At 44.3% G+C, this 22,029-nt stretch overlaps 1 protein-coding gene across 1 annotated transcript; it reads left to right on the forward strand.

The window, feature by feature from the left end:
- The first annotated feature begins 1,365 nt into the window (after nt 1-1,365).
- Nucleotides 1,366-5,957, forward strand: LOC133152561 (uncharacterized protein K02A2.6-like). Its single transcript, XM_061276247.1, has one exon. The coding sequence runs from the start codon at nt 1,735-1,737 to the stop codon at nt 5,728-5,730; it is 3,996 nt and encodes a 1,331-aa protein (XP_061132231.1). The 5' UTR covers nt 1,366-1,734; the 3' UTR covers nt 5,731-5,957.
- The last annotated feature ends 16,072 nt before the right edge of the window (nt 5,958-22,029 follow it).

A 22,029-nucleotide genomic window follows, 5' to 3' on the forward strand; every position in this document is an offset into this window, starting at 1 on the left:
TGGCTGATGCTAGCTCGCACTTGGTTTTCGGCTACCCTCACAGCTTAAAAGGCATCATCCGTCTTGGACTTCAAGATGAAGCGACCCACAAATGTTTGGCTAAAGGTTATCTGGAGCGTGACTCGGCTCCATTTGGATGTTTGCGTGTTCCTATTTGTCATTCCGGTTCACCTCTTTGGCATTTTCATGTCCTCCTCCCCACAGAGTGCTTGTTTATCTTCTTATCTTGTTGATAAGAGCGAGGTGGCCACGGACAAGTGCACTTGAAAAATAAAAATATTCAGAGGGTGTAAGCAGATAAAGATTTGTCAAAAAATACATTTTACACACATAATATCGTTGTAATGGAAATTCACTTGGACGGAAAAATTGGCTACAATATCGACAGAAGCAATAACAGTAAGTGGGTCGAATTGAAGGCTTCCACTTGAAAATATATCGAGCTGTGCGATGTGCAAAACAACAAGCTGCTTCCGCGTGATCAGTGAGAATGAGACAGCATATTGCTCGCACTCAAGGTCACGTTGCAAAACGTCTTGTTCCAAGTAACTCTTAATTATTACGTTTGTGATTGGCTCACAGCGGCTGCCATGTTAGCGACACCAACTTTTTTTAGAGACTTTTTTTCCCATAAAAGTGTGAGACGGCTATGCTGACGTGATAAAAGAATAAACAGCTAATGTTTGGAGGCAGAATGCGTTTCATAAGTACACAAGATCTACTCGTGTGTTTTTAAGGACAATGTGCAGGAAAAGCTCTTGAATTGATTACAACGGGGGGCGAAACACTCACACCTGATTAACCGCTTGTTGGTCTAAAGCCGCTCAAACTGAGAGAATAGAAGAGCCGTGTGCTTGACTATCAGCAACAACGAGGTTAAGCGGCTACAAGCAAATGAAAATAAACGTATTGTTTGTGGGGAAAGTAGGTCACACACACTAAAGATAAACTTCATGCTATCTCTAACTGTACTCTTCAGGCACTTCTACTTAAAGCAAAGCTGACACATTTGTTGGTAAATTCATTCAATTGAGGTTACGAGGAACGCATACTGTCTAGCTAGCTAGCGAGCTATCTAGTATCTAGCTATCTATTTTTTTTAATCTCGCTATCTATCTACCTAGCTAGCTATCTAGCTAGCGAGCAATTTGTTTTAAATCCCCCTATCTAGCTAGCTATATATATTATTTATCATTGTCTTTCTTAAATCATCAAGCCTTATTCGAATGTCAAAGTAAAATAAACTTGAAAGCCTTTTGCCGTTATTATTGGATACAAAGTAGCTATTTGTACGTCTATACAGTCATGTAAAAAAAGTCAAAACGCATGCATTTTTCTGCTCCAAGGTAAGAAATGTATGTGTTGTATATTTTGGGCTAACGCATGTTCCGTAGGGGGAAAACTCCGGGAGTGGGAGGGGCAGCTTCGGGGACGTTTAGTGTTGTGATGTACGGCCTGTGAACGGACGGTGTTGAAGAAATAAAGCAGTATTCATCACGTCGTTGCCCGAACCTTCCTTGCTACCTCAGAACCCGGAAAGTAGTAAGGACATAACAAAACTGGCGACGAGGACGTCTGGACTGACGCGTGTTGGCCGGATTCGTCTCGACGGGTGGAGTGGATTGGTGGACTGTGGCAACGTCGTGAGTAGTGTGGCGAAGAAAAAAAAGAAGAGTGGCCTGCTGAGGGGAGACGTCTGTAGGGCAAGCAGTGCCATACAAACAGGAACTTGTAATGGCCGGAATGATTGGCTCAATTGGTCCCTTTGACGAAAGTGTTGAACAATGGGGCTCGTATACTGAGCGTTTCGATTACTTCGCCATGGCTAATGATATAAAGGAGGAGAAGCTGGTGCCCACGTTTTTGAGTGTAATGGGGCCGAAAACGTTTACCTTGCTACGTGACCTACTGCAACCAGAAAAGCCCGGCAGTAAAACATACCGAGAAATAGTGGATGTACTGGCAAACCATCTTTCACCGAAACCCCTGGTAATCGCAGAAAGATTCCGATTTCACAGACGCAGCCAAGAAGAGGGCGAGTCGGTCACCCAGTTTGTGGCGGGCCTACGCAAGCTGGCTGAACACTGTGAGTTCCGGGATGTGTTAAATGACACTTTGAGAGACAGGCTGGTATGTGGACTTAGGAACGAGGCAGCACCGAAGAGATTACTCACAGAAAGTGACTTGACTTTGGAGAAGGCCATTAACATCAGTGTAACAATGGAAATGGCGAAAAAGGAGGCCCAGCAACTAAGTGCTACAGAAAGAGTGCACCAACTCAACAATGATAAACCGAACACGCAAGGGCCATGTTTTCGCTGTGGTAGATCTGGACATCTTGCATCAACGTGCTGGTGCAAAGAGATGGACTGTCGTAACTGTGGAAAAAGAGGGCACATAGAGCGGGCGTGCCGAAGTAAACAGGACATGGACAAAAGCTCAAGGGCTGGGAACAGAAGTGACAATATGAAATATAAACAAAAAAGGCATGTGCGCACCGTTTGCCATGATGATGGAAGAAATAGTGATTCTTCGGAGGAAGAAGTGCCTGTAAATACTATACGAGCGATGAATGTAGGTGAGAGCTCAGGTGGCTACTGGGCTGAACCCAAGTTGGAGGGACATGTGGTGAAAATGCAGATAGACACAGGATCAAAGGCATCACTAGTGTCACACAAGATCTACAGGAAACTCATGAGGCACCTTCCACTACGTCCATCAGACACAGTGTTTAAGGCATATACGGGACATCGAGTGCACATGGAAGGGATGACGGATGTGACTGTTCAGTACCATGGGCGGACAAAAAGGCTTCCCCTTTATGTGACCAAGGGAAATCATCCTGCCATAATGGGGCGTACATGGCTACAGGGAATCCGGCTGGACTGGCAAGCGATAAGGAAACTGTCACACCGTTCCTCTCCGCTACAAGAAATACTCGAGAAACACGAAGAGGTTTTCCGTGATGAATTAGGCAGCATGAAAGATATAACCGTTAAGTTACATGTCAAACCTGGTAGCAAGCCTGTGTTTATGAAAGCTAGACCAGTACCATACGCCATCCGATCCAAGGTAGAAGCTGACTTGGACGCCCTGGTCAAGAATGGGGTTTTGGAGCCGGTGACCATCAGTGAGTGGGCCACACCCATCGTTCCCGTACCAAAAAAAGATGGGGGAATTCGGACCTGTGGAGATTTCAAGGTAACACTTAACCCGGTGTTAGCAGCAGAGCAATATCCACTTCCCCTAATTGATGACTTGTTTGCTGGACTGAGTGGGGGACAAAAATTCAGTAAGGTAGATCTCAGTCAGGCTTACCTACAAATGCATGTAGAAAAAGAGTCACGTGAAATGTTGACCATTAACACACACAAGGGTCTCTTCAGATACTGCAGACTGCCGTTCGGCATCACGTCAGCCCCGGCACTTTTTCAGCGAGCGATGGATCAGATCCTTAGTGGGTTGCCTGGGGTACAGTGCTACCTTGACGATATCCTGTGCACTGGATCTACCGATGACGAGCACCTGCGCAACTTGGATGCTACCCTTCAAAGGCTGAAGGACTACGGCTTAAGAGTCCGTAAGGACAAATGTGACTTCTTCAAGCCATCTGTGGAATATCTGGGGCATGTGATCGATGCAGAAGGACTGCACACTGCACCATCAAAAGTGGCCGCTGTCGTGGACGCGCCCCCACCCCAAAACATCAGCCAGCTACGATCTTTCTTAGGTCTGCTGAACTATTACGGACGCTTCATCTCCAATCTGTCATCACTGCTTCAACCCCTGCACGAACTGTTACGCCGAGACAAAACGTGGAAGTGGACAGCCAGCTGTCAGGAGGCTTTTGAAAAGGCTAAAGGAGCGCTGACTACGTCCAAGGTCCTGACGCACTTCAACCCATCACTTCCACTGCAGCTCGCCTGTGACGCCTCTCCTTACGGAGTAGGGGCGATTCTCTCTCATGTCCTGCCGGGTGGTGAGGAAAAGCCAATCGCTTTTGCATCGAGGACATTGAACAAAACAGAGTCTAACTATGCTCAACTGGAACGAGAGGCACTGAGCATTGTTTTTGGAGTTAGGAAATTCCATCAATACTTATATGGGAGGAAGTTTACGCTCCTGACGGACCATCGGCCCCTCACCACCATCCTCGGTCCGCACACTGGAATACCGTCTCTTGCTGCATGCCGACTGCAGAGGTGGGCTTTGTTGTTGTCGGCGCATGCATATGACATCAGGTATCGAAAATCAGACTTCCACTGCAATGCGGATGGCTTGTCCCGATTGCCCTTGCCTGTCACAAGGCCGGAGTCGGACACGGTGGACCTTTTCTACTTCAGGGAGGTGGAGAGAGCACCTGTCTCTGCAGTGCAGGTAAAAAGGGAAACTCGGAATGACCCGGAGTTATCTGCGGTCGTGGACATTGTCGTTAAGGGTCGATCTGCTGGCGATAATGCGAGTCTGAAGCCTTTCCTCGGGAGGAGATTGCAACTGTCTGTCCAGTCTGGGTGTCTACTCTGGGGTAGGAGGGTGGTCATACCACGGTCACTTCGCTCAAAAGTGCTGCAGCAACTGCATTCGGGACACAGCGGAATAGTCCGAATGAAAGAAATAGCGAGAAGCTATTTTTGGTGGCCGAACATGGATCAACAAATTGAAGAGTTGGCCAAAAGCTGTCCATCATGCCACCGAGTCAGGAACAATCCTCCACTAGCGCCTCTTCACCCCTGGGAATTCCCACAAGGACCATGGCACCGGGTGCACATTGATTTTGCGGGACCAGTGGAGGACAGGATGTTCCTTATTGCTGTGGATGCACACAGCAAATGGCCAGAGGTGGCTATCATGAGATCAACCACTGCAGAAAAGACTATCGAAAAGTTAGGGGAACTGTTTAGTCGGTTTGGATCTCCTGCCCAGCTAGTCTCTGACAATGGACCCCAATTTGTCTCACAAGAAATGGCAGTGTTCCTGCAAGCTAACGGTGTCCAACACATTAAGTCGGCCCCCTACCACCCCGCAACAAATGGGCTTGCTGAGAGATTTGTTCAAACCATGAAGCATGCCTTGAAAACATCACAAGGACAAGGAACACTACATCAGAGACTGCACCACTTCCTACTAACCTATCGGAACAGTCCGCATGCCACCACCAAGACATCTCCTGCTAGCCTGATGCTAAAGAGAGACCTGCGCACCACGTTTGACCTCTTGAAGCCCTCAGCAATGAAGGACATTGTCCAAGGTCAGCAGGAAAAACAGGTTAGGTGCAGAGGACAGGAGGGCAAAGGAAGAGTTTTCAAGCCAGGAGACTCTGTGTTGGCAAGGAACTACCGTGGCGAACCAAAGTGGATTCCTGCCACTGTTATTGCGCAAACGGGACCAGTATCTTATACTGTCCAAACGTCTGATGGTGTATGGAGAAGACATGTTGATCAACTCCTGCAGACTCAGTTAGGGCCAGCAGAGCTGTCCCTCAAAGATCTTCCTGATAGCTCTGCCCACGTCAAAACGCCGGTTCCCATACCCTCCCAAGTGCAGGACTCAATCACACTCGCGCCACCAGTCCCAGCTGAGGATGCGCATGAGACAGAGACTCTGACTTCTTCCTTTGCAGAAGCTCCTGCAACAAGTTCACCATTGGTCGACCGTGGAGCTGATCCTGTGCCCCCAGATAGGAGATATCCTATCAGAGAGCGGCGAGCTCCTGCGCGCTTGGACTTATAGGTTCGCGGTTGACCCGAGTTATGGGGATGTTTAGTTCTAGGTGCGTAATTCCGTGTTGTTCATGCATGTTCATTGTAAGGGGGGAGGAGATGTTGTATATTTTGGGCTAACGCATGTTCCGTAGGGGGAAAACTCCGGGAGTGGGAGGGGCAGCTTCGGGGACGTTTAGTGTTGTGATGTACGGCCTGTGAACGGACGGTGTTGAAGAAATAAAGCAGTATTCATCACGTCGTTGCCCGAACCTTCCTTGCTACCTCAGAACCCGGAAAGTAGTAAGGACATAACAGTATGTGTATTGTCTAGGACGTAAGCCGTTTTACTTTTGTTGGTGGACAAAGCTCTGCAGTTGTCCACGCTGTTATATTAATCCCTCCCAAATCAAGAGGCAAACAAGTCCCTTAATCTACTTGCAAAGGCAAACTCTCACAGGCATCTGTGAGCCAGGAACCGTAGTTACTTTTGGATCGTTCATTCCATTTCATCTCTCCTGATAGCCAGAGGCGGTGCTTCAAGCACTGGATGACGTGCAACAAGGTCACTCACAAGTAACCCACAGACCAAGTAAACTGGAGGAACAGCACTGGCGTAAAACTCCATCAACACGTTCACAAAACATTTGCATTTGTGGATTTGTACTGTGAATCTCAAATTGGAATAAGGGCAGAGAAGAAAGAAATCCTCGTGACGGAACAAATGTCGAGGGAAACATCGATGGTGAACTCTGGGAAATCATTTTGATAACAAGACTGCAAATGAAATATGATTTTAATCTGGAATTTAGTTGATCCAAAGTTACACACACACAACTGGAAAGCCAGATTAATGCAGAGAAGGGTATTACGGCACACAAACATGCACACACCTCCCGTAGCGGTGCTTCCCGATTAAATCAAATCTATTGGCCTATTTTTATCTTTTTTTTTGAGAAGTTGTACAAAGATCCGAGTAATATGTTCAACCCAAAAAGAAATCATATGAAATATACTGACAGTATATGGCGTACTGACAGGAGATAGAACCAACTAAAAATTGTATTAATAGAGATGCCTAATTGAACGTCAGCTTTGATGTTATAAGCGTTGAAATGTGGAATTTCACGCCGCTAATTGTCACGCGGCGCTGCCGCCCTGCTACGCTCTCGCGGTTAAATGGTTCTCGTTAAAAGTTGTTTGAGGGGGGAGGAAACTTAGCGGTGGTCGTCTTGACTTCTTCTTGTCAATCGGCACCTCAGTATTTATCAGTAAAATTATGAAAAAAATAAATAAAACACAAAATCACAGCTTGAGTTTAGCTGAGGTGGAGTCAACAGGCAAGCACTTTTGAATCATCTTTAAATGGAGTACAACAACGTTGGCAGAGCAAATCAAAAGGCGGGAGTTAATGGAACTCTTCAAGCCTCAGCGCCACTCGAAATCGAAATGAAAATGATTTGCTTCACTGCAGGAAGTTTTCACCGAGTCCAGCCCTGCATTGCGTCCCTCAGCGAAAAAGATACAGAAAATAAATAAGTAAGTTACAGCAATTACAAGTTGCTTTGCGTTTCCATTTTTTTTTTTTTTTCCGTCAGCGAAGCCTGAAGGATTTAATTAATGCTTAAATGCTATAATGTTAAATTCCTGTAGCACTTTTGGAGCGATTTAGGAGCGTGATTAAATCTAAATACGTTGGTGTGTATAAAACTCACTAAATTAAATAAAGTTAAGATACTGATGAAAATTTGACAGAAAAAAAAACTGCTCATGCTCATTCCCATGTCAGATCCTCCTTATTTCTTTTTCTCTTTTATTTTTAAACATTTCGCTCCATTTTTTGGAGTCGACAACGCTTTAGCCGCTCCCCTCTAATGGCCTTCGTGATCGCCCGGCTGCCCTTCGCATCAGACGCGGATCTTTCATTACCCGGCGGGAAGCCGCTTCATTACGGCCACCTCCACTCGGCTTATTACCGAAGAATAACCAACGAGGAGCCCAACGCCTCGACGGGTCTGATGATGTCACATTTCACAAATGAGCCGGGACGCTAGTTGGGCACGTCCTCGATACTGATTCATACTTTCCATCAGTGGCTGGGGAATCAAATTAAATTAAAATGAAACCTGAGAAACAGTTCATGCGCTTTAATTTGAAGTTTGCGAGTGGGCGGAAAAGGGATCAGTAACACGGGGAGGGGTGACATCATTTCTACCCACCTCGCCCTCTTGCCACGGCAGGTTGCCGCTGCCGTTATTGCTATTTTAGTAAAAGCATTAATAAACCCCAGTGCGTGTTGCTTGGTGAGTCATGAGAAGCGGAAGAATCACAGGCGAAGCTAAAGATAGCGTGAAAGGAGAGCGTCTTGCTAACAAGATAACACGTTGAAAGGAAAGGAGGAATTGAAGAAGGCAAAAGTTTTGACGATTCGCTGAGATTAACGGCAAACATTTGCGAAAGGCCGCTCGTCTCATTAAACTCAACGTGACGGCCGTTTAATGGCATCACTGTTTTCATGTGCTTTTTTTTTTCTGGGGTTCATGAAGTGGATGTTTAACGTTTTCATAAATTCCAATAGTGCTTAATGCAAATGTTTGGCCAACAAAATAAAATCCCAAGCCAGTTTGAAGGAAAGTTGACAAGACCGGAAGATACCAATGGAGGTCGCATCCCGGTCTTCGTAATCTGCTGCGTGGGCAAAACGCAACTCTGCCCCCTTGTAAATCTGACAAGAGGCTAACGGCACAGGCTTTTGACTGTTGACCTTTACTCCTCGCGGGGTACAACTAACATCCGACCCATACACGGAAAATGAAGTCGTCTCACTTCCACAAGTCGATAAAAATGCCGTCAGGGATGTTATATGTGTCGCCTTGACTGCTGTGCCCTGCTCGATTGTTTTCATGGGGTCGGGAAGGATGGATGGAATGAAGGATGGGATAAATTCTGAAAGAGGGAGAATGGAAGGAGAGGAAAGGATGGACAAGTATGAAAAAACTCAAGGAATAAATTTAGGTATAAATGTCACAGAGTGAAGAAGAGGAGGAAAGTGCTAAATGTCCGGCATGGACGAAGCATCCTCCTTGGCTTCGATGTCAGGGTCATCTTGCAGTCTTCTCCCGGGATGTCATTAAATGTCTCTTTCCAACCCCTTTTGGACATGCGGTTTTGTCCCCAGCAACCACAATGTTCAACTATCCCACTTTTTTGTCCTAATTTGAGACAACACAAAGGAGCAAGATAAAGTGGTCTGCTCCACAAAGCCAACTAATGGCTAAAAAAAGAAATGCCGCAGTTTTGTTGGTCAAGCATAGAAAAGAGAAATGGCTGCGATTGAGTCGTTATCTTTAGCCCTTTATTGTTTGCCCTAGTAAAGTACATTCATAGATTTGTGTCATTAAAGCCATACAAAGTAAAAATATAAAACAACAGCTTTGAAATCATGTGAATGTTTCCTTTACTTCCTGATTGTTCAGCTGCGTGTGGACCAAGGCGGAAGTAATCTGGGGAGAGGACGCTGGCGCTGCTTGTTCGCCGCTTCTCCACCAGAATTAGTCTAGTTTTAGTGTTTTTATTTATTTATTTTTTAGCCATTATTAAGTTTAGTTTTTAGCTTCTAGTTTTAGTGTGCAGTGCGCCTGGACCGCGGCGAACCTCCACAGAGCCGGCTACCTACTACGGCGCGCCCACCCCACCACCCCCCCGCCAAGGCATCCTGGCTAGGCTAGCCAATGGCTAACACTCAAGTTCAGTGTTCTCCAACCGGCACTATATTAACTTACTCCATCCCCCGCTTGCTGGAGCTGAGTAATCACACCATTCCAGGGTGTGTCTCAGTCATCAAACAACTTGGACTTCTCCGCAGACCACGTTACATCCACAGAAGCACCCGTCGTAACTTTGTTTTCTCCCAACCCGTCCATAACAGTGTACCATCCATCTGCTCCTCCTGCGCCCGACACCCCGTCGCAAGTAAAACACGTCATCAGATACCTGGCGCACTTGGAACTTATCTTAGCAAGCATGCGGGGCTGCAGTACTCCAGGTGGCCTGGAAAACATGGTGCGGACTATACTCCTACACGGAGCGGACTCCGACACAAGACGGACACCGGGTCGCCGGGAAAACACGGAGTGTTAATTTCTTCAGTACGGAACGGACAGCAACACGGAGTGGATCTTACTCCAACCCAGAGTGGACTGCACTGCATGCGGCACAGAAAACGTGGAGTGGATTTCTCTCTACTTCGCCCCCTACCTAAACACAGCCCCACAGCCACAATCAAAATGGATCTCCTCAACATCCAAGCACTCACCCGTAAATCATCATTTATTCACGACCTCATCCTGGACAAAGGCCTAGACATAATGTGCCTGACTGAGACCTGGCAACCACCTGATGTCTATCAATCCCTCAATGAAGCCTGTCCCTCTGGTTATAGATACATAACTAAACCTCGCAGCATTGGCCGTGGCGGTGGCCTGGCTGTACTCCACCGTCTTGATCTAGAGCTGTCCCCCCTCCCTCTACCTGATCACTCCTCATTCGAATCCCTTGCATTCAAATGTAAACCTCCATATCCCATCACAGTTTTACTTATTTACCGCCCTCCTAAACCAAACTCCTCTTTCATTCCAGAACTACACGATCTACTCACTACCCTCTGTACCTCCACTTCCTCTAATCTAATCATACTGGGTGATGTTAACGTCCACGTCGACACCCCCTCCAGCCCCCCTGCCTCTGACCTGTTGCAACTATTGGACTGTTTACACCTCACCCAATATGTAAATGTCCCCACACATGACAAAGGGCATACACTTGACCTTGTCATCTCCTCATCGGCAATAAGCAACCTGCAAGTTCTCGAGGTCGGTGTGTCCGACCACAAACTTATTCAAATGGAACTTCCTTTCCCACGCCCCCACTCCAAACCCAAGCGGCAAATCTCATTCAGAAATTTCAAAAACATCAATCAAGACACTATAGCACAGGACCTCCAGTTTCTCTCCTCCTCCTCTGCAACCTTTACATCAGTCAGCAAGGCAGTGGACTATTACAATAACTCTTTGGCCAAACTTCTAAGTATCCATGCCCCCCAAAAAACCAAAACAGTCACTTTTTCACACTCAGCCCCCTGGTACACCAGTGAGCTGCGTCTGTTGAAGTCAACTGGGCGCATCCTGGAGCGTCGTCTTAAAGCCTCAGGACTGACCGTGCACAAACAGGCCTACAAAGAACACCAGAAGGCCTACTCAAAAGCCCTTGGGACTGCACGTGCTCAGTTCTATTCCAATATCATAAACAATACCCCTGGAAACTCAAAACAACTCTTTTCAACCATTAACCACTTTCTCAAACCACCTCACACCACTCCAACAGAATCCTCAGAGGTAGTGTCCAATAACTTTATGACCTTTTTTACCGCTAAGGTTAACAACATCCGCACCCAGCTCCTCTCCTCTTCTGGCCCCACCACTTCACCTCCTCCCCCCTTCCTTCCACCCGGGACAGTCCAGCCTCTCCGCTGCTTCTCTCCTATCTTGCAGTCGGAGGTAGAGGACATCATCAAAAAGATGAAACCCTCCACATGTGCCCTGGACCCTTTCCCCACAGCCCTCATTAAACAACAAACCTCAGCCATTAGTCCCCTAATAACCAATGTCATCAACCTCTCACTCCAGTCTGGCTCTGTACCCCCTGCACTGAAGACTGCCATTATTAACCCCCTGCTCAAAAAACCCTCACTTGACCCGGACAACCTTGCCAACTACAGACCAATATCTAAACTCCCGTTCCTCTCCAAGGTTCTGGAAAAAGTGGTAGCTGCCCAACTTCACACTCATCTTACCCGCAATAACATCGCTGAGAAATTTCAATCCGGGTTCCGCTCTGGCCACAGCACTGAAACAGCACTTGTTAGGGTCACCAACGACCTTCTCATGGCTGCCGATGCAGGCTCCCCGTCACTTCTCATCCTGCTGGATCTGTCCGCTGCATTTGACACTGTCCACCACAATATCCTCCTTAACCAGCTTCACTCCACTGGATTCTCTGGCACTGCTCTAACCTGGCTTCAGTCCTACCTCTCAAACCGGACCGAGTACGTTTCCCTGGGGGGAAAAAAATCCGACACTCACACTGTCACCTCCGGTGTCCCCCAGGGATCTGTACTCGGTCCTACCCTCTTCACTCTCTACATACTACCCCTCGGCAATATAATCAGGAAGTTCGGCATCTCATTTCATTGTTATGCGGACGACACCCAGCTATACCTCAAACTTGACCCCCCGCCCTCCATAACCCAGCCTTCTCCATCTCCCTCATCCATCCTCTCCCTGTGTCTGGAGGAGATAAAGGCGTGGATGAATCTCAGCTTCCTGCAAGTTAACAGTGACAAAACCCAAGCCATATTAATTGGCACTCCCCATCAGATCCACACCTGCCCAATAACAAGCATCTTATTCGCCGGTCTCACTATTCCCCTCTCAGCCACTGTCACCAACCTGGGTGTGAAACTGGACCCTCAACTCAACCTTGAGTCACACATAAAACACATCTGCAAAACCTCTTTCTTCCACCTCAGAAATATCTCCAAACTCCGCCCCACACTTACCCTGACGGATGCTGAGAAACTTGTCCACGCCTTTGTCTCCTCAAGGATAGACTATTGTAACGCACTCCTCATCGGGATCCCTAGCAAGAGCCTCCAGAGGCTTCAGTACATTCAAAACAGCGCTGCTAGGATCCTGATGGGGGTGCGGAAAAGCAATCACATCACACCCATCCTCCGTTCTCTGCACTGGCTCCCCATCAAATTCCGAATTGATTATAAGATCGCCCTCCTCACTCACCATTGTATCCTTGGACATGCTCCCCCATACCTCAAAGAACTCCTTGCCCCAAAACCTGCCACCCGAAGCCTCCGCTCATCCAATTCTCACCTTCTCCACGTTCCTAAAACCAAGCTGCGCACCATGGGCGACCGAGCCTTCTGCTATACAGCCCCTACACTGTGGAACTCCCTCCCCGACCACCTAAGAGCACCCCAATCCACTGACACTTTCAAAACTGGACTTAAAACTCACCTCTTTACCTTAGCATTTCCGTAATTTTTCTCATATCTTGGTTGTCGTCCAGTTGTTCTAAACTTGTCCTTGTTTTGTTTTCTTGTTTTTTATCTGCCATGTAGCACTTTGAGATTCCCCCAAATGTAAAGTGCGTTATAAATATAATTTATTATTATTATTATTATTATTACGGAATTAAACAGGAAAAATCCACCTGTTTTTAGCCTTTTGAATGAGGCGGCCATTTTGCTACTTGCTATGAAGATGACGTCACAGGTCACAACCAATCACGGCTCAGCTTCAGAAAACTAGTGAAAACAAAATGATAAGCATCAACTAGCTATTAAAACATATTTTCCAATGATGGCCACGACTGTGTGAATATCTAAGTAGGCCAACGTTATGCAATGACATATTTTGTGACCTCTGCTGGCTCAGAATCACACAAAATATCTCCTATCGCTGTTTGGCAGATGATACATCAGACTGAGAGTTTCTCTTTTCATGTTTGCTCTCAAATGCTTATCTAAACTTGTCAATACTCATTCATCACTTTTAACGGGTTTTTGAAATTGTTTATTTGATCATCCTGACTATTATTTTGCTCTAAAGTTGAGTGGAAGCAATTTTGGGTTTGATTTATTCCAAATTTATGAGTAGGAATAATTCATGCATTTTTGTTTGGAATGCATATTTTGTGTTCGAGGTACCCTGCAATAAGTTGGCTAACCGTTATGCGTACCGATCTTTCCTCAGCTTGTCCGACTGATGACTTGTACTTAATGAAGCCAGTGAGACTCAGCCTATGTCTGATCTGACTGACCTCTTTACGCAGATCTCAACAGTCACATGCTCCAACATGTGTTCAGAGCTTGATGCGCGGGGAAAGCTGCCAAGATCCGATGGCTCTTGAAGCCACCTGAGGGCCGATGACTGCAAAAAAGAACAGTCACGTCGCCGGCAGACTCGTTGAGATATGATTACATGGGAGGTCGGAGCGCCACGTGCTAATTAGAAAACAGAAAGGATGTGGCAGGGAAGCAGCGACGATGCGGCCACAGAAGGTCGCTTTGAAGGATGATACGTGACACGAGGGCGACGCGTGGTCGCTGACCCAACACTGATGTCGTGTGTGTACATTCTAATGTGGCGCACCTGCTTGTTGGCCTGTTCTAGCCTCAAGGACACGCAGTTTGTCCCCGCAACCCTCAGTCAGCCATTTTTGCTCGTTTGGCTGCCAAATTGCTTCACTGATTGACTGACTGGCTGTCAGTCGATCACTCGGTTCAGTTGTTTGGTTTATTGGGTCAGTTTGTCTGCCTGTCAGCGATAATTTGAATGTTGTTCAGTCACTCAGTCTTGTTTGTTTGTTCGTTCGTTTGCCTGTGTGTAAGTCAGTTAGTTTGTTTACCAGTATGCTAGCTAGCTAGGTTGATTACCTGGTCTGTTAGTCAGTGATTTATTCTGTTCACCATTTTGATACGCATCTAAAAACAAAAGCTAATGTTCAAAATGGACGACACAAACTAAAATAAGATAACACTCAATTATAGCATAATTCTTCTGTCTTCTACTCGAGTGTCCTTTCATTCTCAACAAGCTATTAAGCTCATCATGCTATTGGACTGTTTGCTGATAGTACAGTATAGGCATTCTATTAATGTCGCGTGGCACGTAGCATGGCCAAGCTAGCTCAGTTCCGATCGCACCTTTCTTCTGGTGTCGATTGAAAACCGGAGCTCATCAACAATCTAACTCCTAAGCTACACAAGGGACTCAATTGTGTTGTGAGGATGTGGGACGACCATGCGGAGGCTCCGTTTCATCCACGGGGGAACCAACCCGCCAGCATTAGAGAGCGGTTGTTGATTCTGCGAGTAATTTGATTTTGTCAGTAAGCGCACACTCACAAACACACAGATTGTCTCGGCAGTCAGCAATGATAGCAGATGTAATTACTCTGAAAGTAATTATCATCGTCTTTGAGATGATAGCCGCCTGCCTGCTTGATGTGTCTGAATCCCATTTGTGTTATGAAACACTTCAGGCTCAATGTAGAGTGATTTGAAGAAGCTTCTTGAGGTGTTGTACAGTCATTGGCATATGACCAGTGAGTCACTATTTAGTCGTATTAATTCGAGGGGATTGTGTCAGCTCTTCTAGACAATGATACTCCAAGATCTCATAAAACTATTAACACACGAGGGTTAATTAGTGTTGCACACCTCTAGAAAGGTCAGTCAGTGTGTAGTAGGTAGTCGGGCAGTTAGTGAAGGAGAGAATGAGTTGGCCAGCTAGTCAATAAGTAGTCAGTCAGCCACTTAAAGGGGTTAGTCAGTCAGTTAGAGATCGTTGGTCGATCAGTCAACTGGTTGGTTGGTTGGTTGGTTGGTTGGTTGGTTGGTTGGTTGGTTGGTTGGTTGGTTGGTTGGTCGGTGGCTGGTCGGTCAGTCAGTTGGTTGGTTGGTCGGTTCGTCAACCAGTTTGTCAGTGACCCAGTTAGTCACATATAAAGTTTAACGCATTACCACCAATATTATTAATGCATATTTTCACTGGCTTATGTAAGACTTTCAAAGTGACTTTCAAAAATGCTCAGCAAAGCTTCTTATTGAGTTGCATTTGTTAGCCCCACGCCGCAGACATTCTTACAGCATCAAGGAAAATGAAGAAAATGGCAAAGAAGAAAAGAAGATTTTTTTTGGGAGCTCCTCCGTTCTCACTGCGGCACACAAAAAGGAAGTAGAGATTGTTTGTAGGAAGCTAACAAAGAGTTCTTATGTAACAGTGAAGAAAGCCAGTTCGGGAATAGGAAAAGCTTAATTAGATTACTTCTCTTTCAGCTCTCATTAGAGCCTGTGAATGTCTGCTTTCATTTCACCTGTCCTTTTCTTTGTTTTTTTTCTTCTTGCTTCCTCCGCAAATGTAAACAAGCAAGTTCACATCATGCTCTCCCAGGGGCTCTCGCATCAAAAGAAGAGGTTTACACTTTGTACTTTTTAGTTCTTTTTTACCCCTCAAATTGTTTCATTCTTATATATTTGTGACATATTAGCATTGTTGCTGTAAACATGAAAATATGAATAATATTGTCTGTTCGGCTCTTGTGAAACTAATGTAAGAGTTTGGCTTGGATTGCTGTGAGTAAATTCGATTTCAAGATGAAATAGCAAAGGTTATTTTTTTTTTGATAGCAAAAAAATTTGATATCATTAGATTGCGCAGGTGGATCAAATATTGTGGGCCAAATATGACATTATTATTGACTGGCTTTGGGCGGAAAACAGAGAGATTTGGTTGTCATGGTAACAACAACCGGCTCATGTTATTAAACAGCTAACAATATGCCTTTGTTAAAAAAAAAAAAACAAGAGAGAAGGAAAAAGTAACAATGTTAACGTGTAATTTATACAATATGAATTAACTTTGTCGCGCTAAGAAGGAGGTGATACTATCTTCAAACATAATCGCAGCGTGTGGGAGGAAAAATCTACCGTTTTTTATTAACAAGATACTGTAATATATATATATATATATATTTTTTTTTTGAGTTGTCCATTTACATCAAGGTTTGTATGTTTGTTGTATGATAGCTTTCATTAAAAAAAAAAAAATCGAGTTATGCAGTTGCCATCTCTACTATTGTTGCATCTTGTTGACACAAGTCTTAATTTTCCGCCGCTCTACGTGCCGTTAATTAACTACTGGATGCCCTGCGAGGGAAAACAAGCATAAAATAAATCGGCTTGAATTTATAAACGCATCTAAAAGCAGTTTGTGATGTCTTAATGAGCCGAACGTGACAGATTGGGCCTTCAGCTCTTCAACCTTGCTCTGGCATTGAGAAACATTGTTATTTCGCATTCGTGCCTTGGCCTTGCTTTTATGGCTCATCCTCTACGAATCCTTTAAGGAGCTCCGAGAAACATCAAATACAAGGTCAGATTGAGAAGAAAAAAATAACAAAGAACCCCATTAAAGGAGACATTTTTTCTCGCAATGTAAAGAAAATGCTTTTTCACATTTTAAAGGACACCAATTTTTTTCTCAGAAAGACAAGATGGTTTTCTTCCCCCACAATGAACAGGATGTCAAGCTTCCGTTCATTTTTTTCCCCCAGTTTTCAGGTAATGACAAGCTTTTGTGAAAATATCTCAAGGATCATAGCAAACCTTTCTATTTTTTATTTTTTTTTAACCAGCCTGGATCTAGTTTTGAGGGCGCGAAGTGCGTATTTCGCTGCCATGACAACCAAGGGAATAGCTAGGCGGCGGCTGAACAGGTGGCGGTTGCTAGGGAAAATGTGTGTGTGTGTGTATTTATTAAAAAGTCCAAATCCCTAATGGCACCTGATCACCATTTTAGTGTGCAACGATTTGTACTCCCCACCAACTTTCCCCCAACACACACATGCTGCCAATTCAAAAGTTCCCACGGAGCAGTGACTCTAAACATCCTCGGAAAACCCACAACGGCCGCCGTTTAGGTGGAACGGCGGGATTGCTCCCTGCGGGAGCAATTAGGGCGTGCCAAAGAATCCGATAGAAGAAAAAGAAAATGTCAAAAACAACCACATCTTCCCTCGCAGGTTAAACGGTTCTTACCTGCAACTACCGTCGAGTCGACAAGCTATGTCTGGTGGTTTTGTGTGAAAACTTTTCAATTTATCATTTTGTCATTTCACCACCAGTCATTGCTTTTAACGACATTTGTGGGAAAAAAAATACTTCCCCGCATTTTCCTGCTATTCTTTGGGTCTGCCGAGAAATGCTCGGTGACAGAATGTACAGTACGTCTGTCTCTGTTTCCTCCACAAAGGGGAGAATGCAGAGATCGTTATGGTTGCAACTTATAAATAGAAGCAGACTGACAGGAACCCCAAGAAACAGATCTTAGATATTTACCCAGAATAAAAAAATATATATAACATGAGCTTATTTATTGATCTTCTGCTTAGTTGTTTAAAGTGCCCCACTGTGTCCAATGACTGAAATTGATGGGAGCTTGGGAATGTCACATGACCAAACTCAGAAAACAAAAGGTTTGAGTTTTCCCGTGACGTTGCACAAGATCATCTTGACGACTGATTGATTCGATCAGTTTTCGTGCAATGTTCCTTGATCGTGATCCTCTTGTCTTGTTTCAACCTCGGTGGTGGTGGTGGTGTTGATGTCATGTGCATTGTCCCGCCAGCCACCCAACAGAGCTCGTAATTATAAGCAGCTCAAGGATTTTAACGAAGAGGCGCTTGGTTGATGCCGGCCGGGCTTGAGACATCGCCAGCGGCTCAGACTTCAAAGCTGCAGATATGGCTCATGTGCACAGAAGGAGGTGGGGGGGGGGGAGCTGCAATGAGATAACAAGCCATGACTTTCTTTCTATTCTTGCGGCAGCATGCCATAACCAGAAAGTGTGAGGAGCTCTTAGTGTGTGTGTGGCCATCCACTGCTGGCCAGTGTCTATCAGTCACTAAAGAGCCCAGTGGTGTTGACAACCTCAGGGATTGAATGTCAGCAAAAACACATTAGCAACACTTAAGATCATTTCGAGTCTTAGGCCAACTGCTAGCTTGATTCTTCTAATTAAAAAAGTTATTTTTGTGAAACAATATCTGCAAAACTCAGTTACATCCAGGTGTTTGCAGTTTTTGTGAGTTCCTCAGGGCACTGTTCTGAGCCCTTACTGTTTGTCCAACATCAGCTTTGCGATGCTAAAAAATGTTTTTTTTGCTGCTTCAAGCTTGGAAGCCTCAACGATTTGATGGTTGTGTGTTTCTTAGGCTCTGAAGTGAAATTGTTTGCCTTGACTTCCATCAAAAGGTTTACAGAGGGCCTCAGACAATGAAAGAAGGTAGAACCAGACCTCAAACTTCCCTGGAGGATGCGTACGCTATCTCGATGATTGCACGCTTGATGCGTGCGGCCTGGAACTCCAATCCACTGACAAGACTCCAACTTGATGAGAAGTTAAGTGCACAGATTCCCCATCTGGAATCTTCCTTGGAGCGCAGACGTAACACTAAAAGAGGAGTTGATTTCAAAGTCATTTTCAAGTCTTTCCGCCCGCAGCGGAGAAACGCTACAATGAATATTAACGACGTAGCTGAGGCGACGCCCCCGTCTGTTGCCGATTGCAACTAAAGGTGCTGCATGCACGGCTACGTGAGCGTGTTCACAACGTTGTTTTGCAGCCGGATGCTGACGATTAATGATGTTCCTCACTGGGAATGATAACCGCCTCCGCGTTCCTTTCATATTAGAAGCAGAGCTTCCCAGTGACAGATAAGATGACTTCGACTTCCACTTTTCACATGCCCTCTGACTGAATTGTAGTTGCTTTCAAATTCTTTCTCTTTGCTCATAACATTGCTGGGCTAGGTGATTATTGCACTTGAAGGGAGGATTTTTTTTATGCTCCCCCAACATTTACTGCTAATGTTATATTTACTTTTTTCTTTTTTTCTTTTTTTCTTTTTTTCTTTTATATTTTTTACATTTTTTATTTTTTATTTATTTATTTTTTATTTTTATCAAATTTTTTAATTAATTTATTTATTTTTTAATTACTTATTTATTTTTAATCAATTTCTTAATTTTTAAAAAAACAGAAAGGGGAACAGCAGCCGCCTGTCATTTTCGCCTAGTTGCATCGCTGCCTGCTATGGAACCTTTCACTCATTTGAAATGATTTCTTAGCAGAGAAGTCCTTGTAATTTTATTCATTCTTTTTCAATGTCGCATTTGAATTGCACAGCAGATGACCCGTGGTTGCCAAGACAACAAAGGTGCATGAAAAACATCCCGTCCTTAGTTCAGGAGACGATGTCACTTGTGATGAAAGTGACGTGTCCTCTCCATTTATAGCTGTGCGACTTGAATGAATGAAGTGGTCCACTCAAGGTCAAGTTGTTTACAGTCACAAGCGTGGCCTTCAGTTGGAATCTCATTTCAAATGAATCTGCATGAGGCTCGGCGGCTAAAAATACATCGCGCTTCATTATGTTAGATGATTTTTTTTTTCCATGCACCGTGTGTGCTAAATGATATTAATATTTTTAATCATGGCTGGCAGAAGAGGCAATTATTTCCTGGTGATGGAGATTGGGTGGTAAAAAAAGACTCCTGTCACAGCACATTGCTGAATATAAAGTGTGAACATACGCAGAAGAAGTTGCGGGGACACAAATAACCGTCCTCACTTGTACTCGCACTTTAAAGAATATTTTATGCTCCGCAGGAACATAACGTAATTAACACTCATATTCATGGCTCACTTAAATTTAGCCAATTAACTTTATATCAAATACATCATCCCGCTGAGTCCCCGCTTGGCACTTATTTTACGGTCAAACTAAATTTAACAAACTAATGTAAATAAAGAGAATTATAAAAAATATATGGTGAAAAAAAATCTGTGAACTGGTTTAACCGATTTTTTTTTTTTAATTGCGGGAACATTTAGGTGCTTGTCACATGGGCTGCCATTTTTTTTCCATTTTCTTTTATTCAGACTTTTTCAAAAGAGACACTCTGTCTCTTTGTATCTCTTTTTTTTTTTTTTTACTAAATGGAAACAGCTGTTTTGGAACAACATGGAGGACGACTGACTGAAGGTCATGTGGGCTCACATAGCAAATGGCACAACTACCATCATTTGGAAATTATTTATGAGAGGCTTATGAGCAATCCACTTTGAGATAAATCCTGGTGAAATACAGAATGTGTGCCGCCCCCTAATCCTTCGCCACGGTAAACAGCTTGCCCGATGGTTATAGATGAGCCTTTTTTTTTTTTGCCTTAACCTGCTGAGTGCTGACCTGACCAACCCAAAACACAGACCATCTGCCTTTTATTACCTCCACCAAGGAGGTTATGTTTTTTTGTCAGCCTCATGTGTTTAGAGGATTATGCAAAAATAACTGGACTAATTTTTATAAAACTGAGTAGAGGAGTTGGGCATTTAATTTTGGCTTGCAGAATTACAATAAAAGTATTTTTCCTATAATTTGCGGTTTCATTTTAATTTTTATCTCAATTGAAAATTTGATTTTGTTATTTTGTTTGAATTGTCCAGTGCAGATTTGACATGGTCGCTGTGTGGCATTTTTATAAACAGCCACCGGTAAAACGGGGGTTTGCGTCATTGTGGGTGTGAACATAGCTGATTTTATTCTCTGCCATCGAATCAGCTCCCCTCATTCCTTTTGTTATATTATATCCTTATATCACGTGAAAATATTTTATTCCCTCTCCTCATTCTGATTTTGTGGGGTCTTATACAGAGCATGATCTTCCACAACTCTGACATTACAGATCTTCTTAGCACCTCCAAGCTGTGAAATTAGCTTTACACGCTGTTAACACGTCACATGGAGCACACATGGTAACTTCTGTACTTTTAATCACTTTGAAAGTAGACCTCTGTGCGGATTTTGACAATTTCTTGTTGTTTTATGCGTCCCGCAGTTTCTCATTACAGAGAAAAAGAATGTGTTTGCAGGGTTGACAACAAGAATCAAAGTGAGCTGACCTCTCCCAAGGCCAAATTATTAGAAAGATGCGTGTGGTGTGTTGTGGTCAAGAAAGTTAAAAAGAGGAAAATGTGAATGTGTTTGTTTGGAAAGTAAATACACAGAAGAAAAGTAATTAATTTGTTTTATTTATTATAAATACATTTTATTTATTTATTTGTATTTTAAATTTATTTTAAATTTATTTCTATTTCAAAAATTAACTTTGCTTAACAATTGAGCCTTGGTGGAGGTCATCCTTGTTAAAACTTTGCATTGGCTCTCCACTTCTCTTTCTTATATAGGCTGTTTGTGTTTCTCTGGACTATTTTGTTACAGATGTCCAAAGCCTGCAAGCAATAAAGTTTGAAGTCGCAGCAAAGCTGGCGTGTAACAGCCTAAATTGCATCTGGCTCTAAAGATAAAACAAAAGGATGCAGGGGGAACTGGCGCTCAATCTGCAGTTGATGCTTGACATCCTCCACTTCCTCCCTCCATGGCCTGCAGGGGTCATTGAGGAAGGAAGGAAGCGTGACGAGGATTTACACAGCTCAACACGGAACTTTATGTGTTGATCAAACCATTGATTGCTCTGCATCCCACTTTCCGCCATTTTATCCATACGGCAATTTTACTAAATTATTTAATTGGCAGGGACCAAAATTCCCGTGTCGGCGGGCAAGGGCACGGCGCATCTTAAGCTTTGAATGCACTTTCAAGCCTTCATTTTCTGCATCTCAAGTGTGTGACT

Source organism: Syngnathus typhle, linkage group LG4 (genome assembly GCF_033458585.1).
Source record: "Syngnathus typhle isolate RoL2023-S1 ecotype Sweden linkage group LG4, RoL_Styp_1.0, whole genome shotgun sequence".
In the NCBI taxonomy this organism is placed as follows: Eukaryota; Metazoa; Chordata; class Actinopteri; order Syngnathiformes; family Syngnathidae; genus Syngnathus; species Syngnathus typhle.

Coding starts and splice junctions, on each gene's coding strand:
- LOC133152561 (XM_061276247.1), top strand. CDS start 1,735: ATGGCCGGAATGATTGGCTCAATTGGTCCCTTTGACGAAAGTGTTGAA.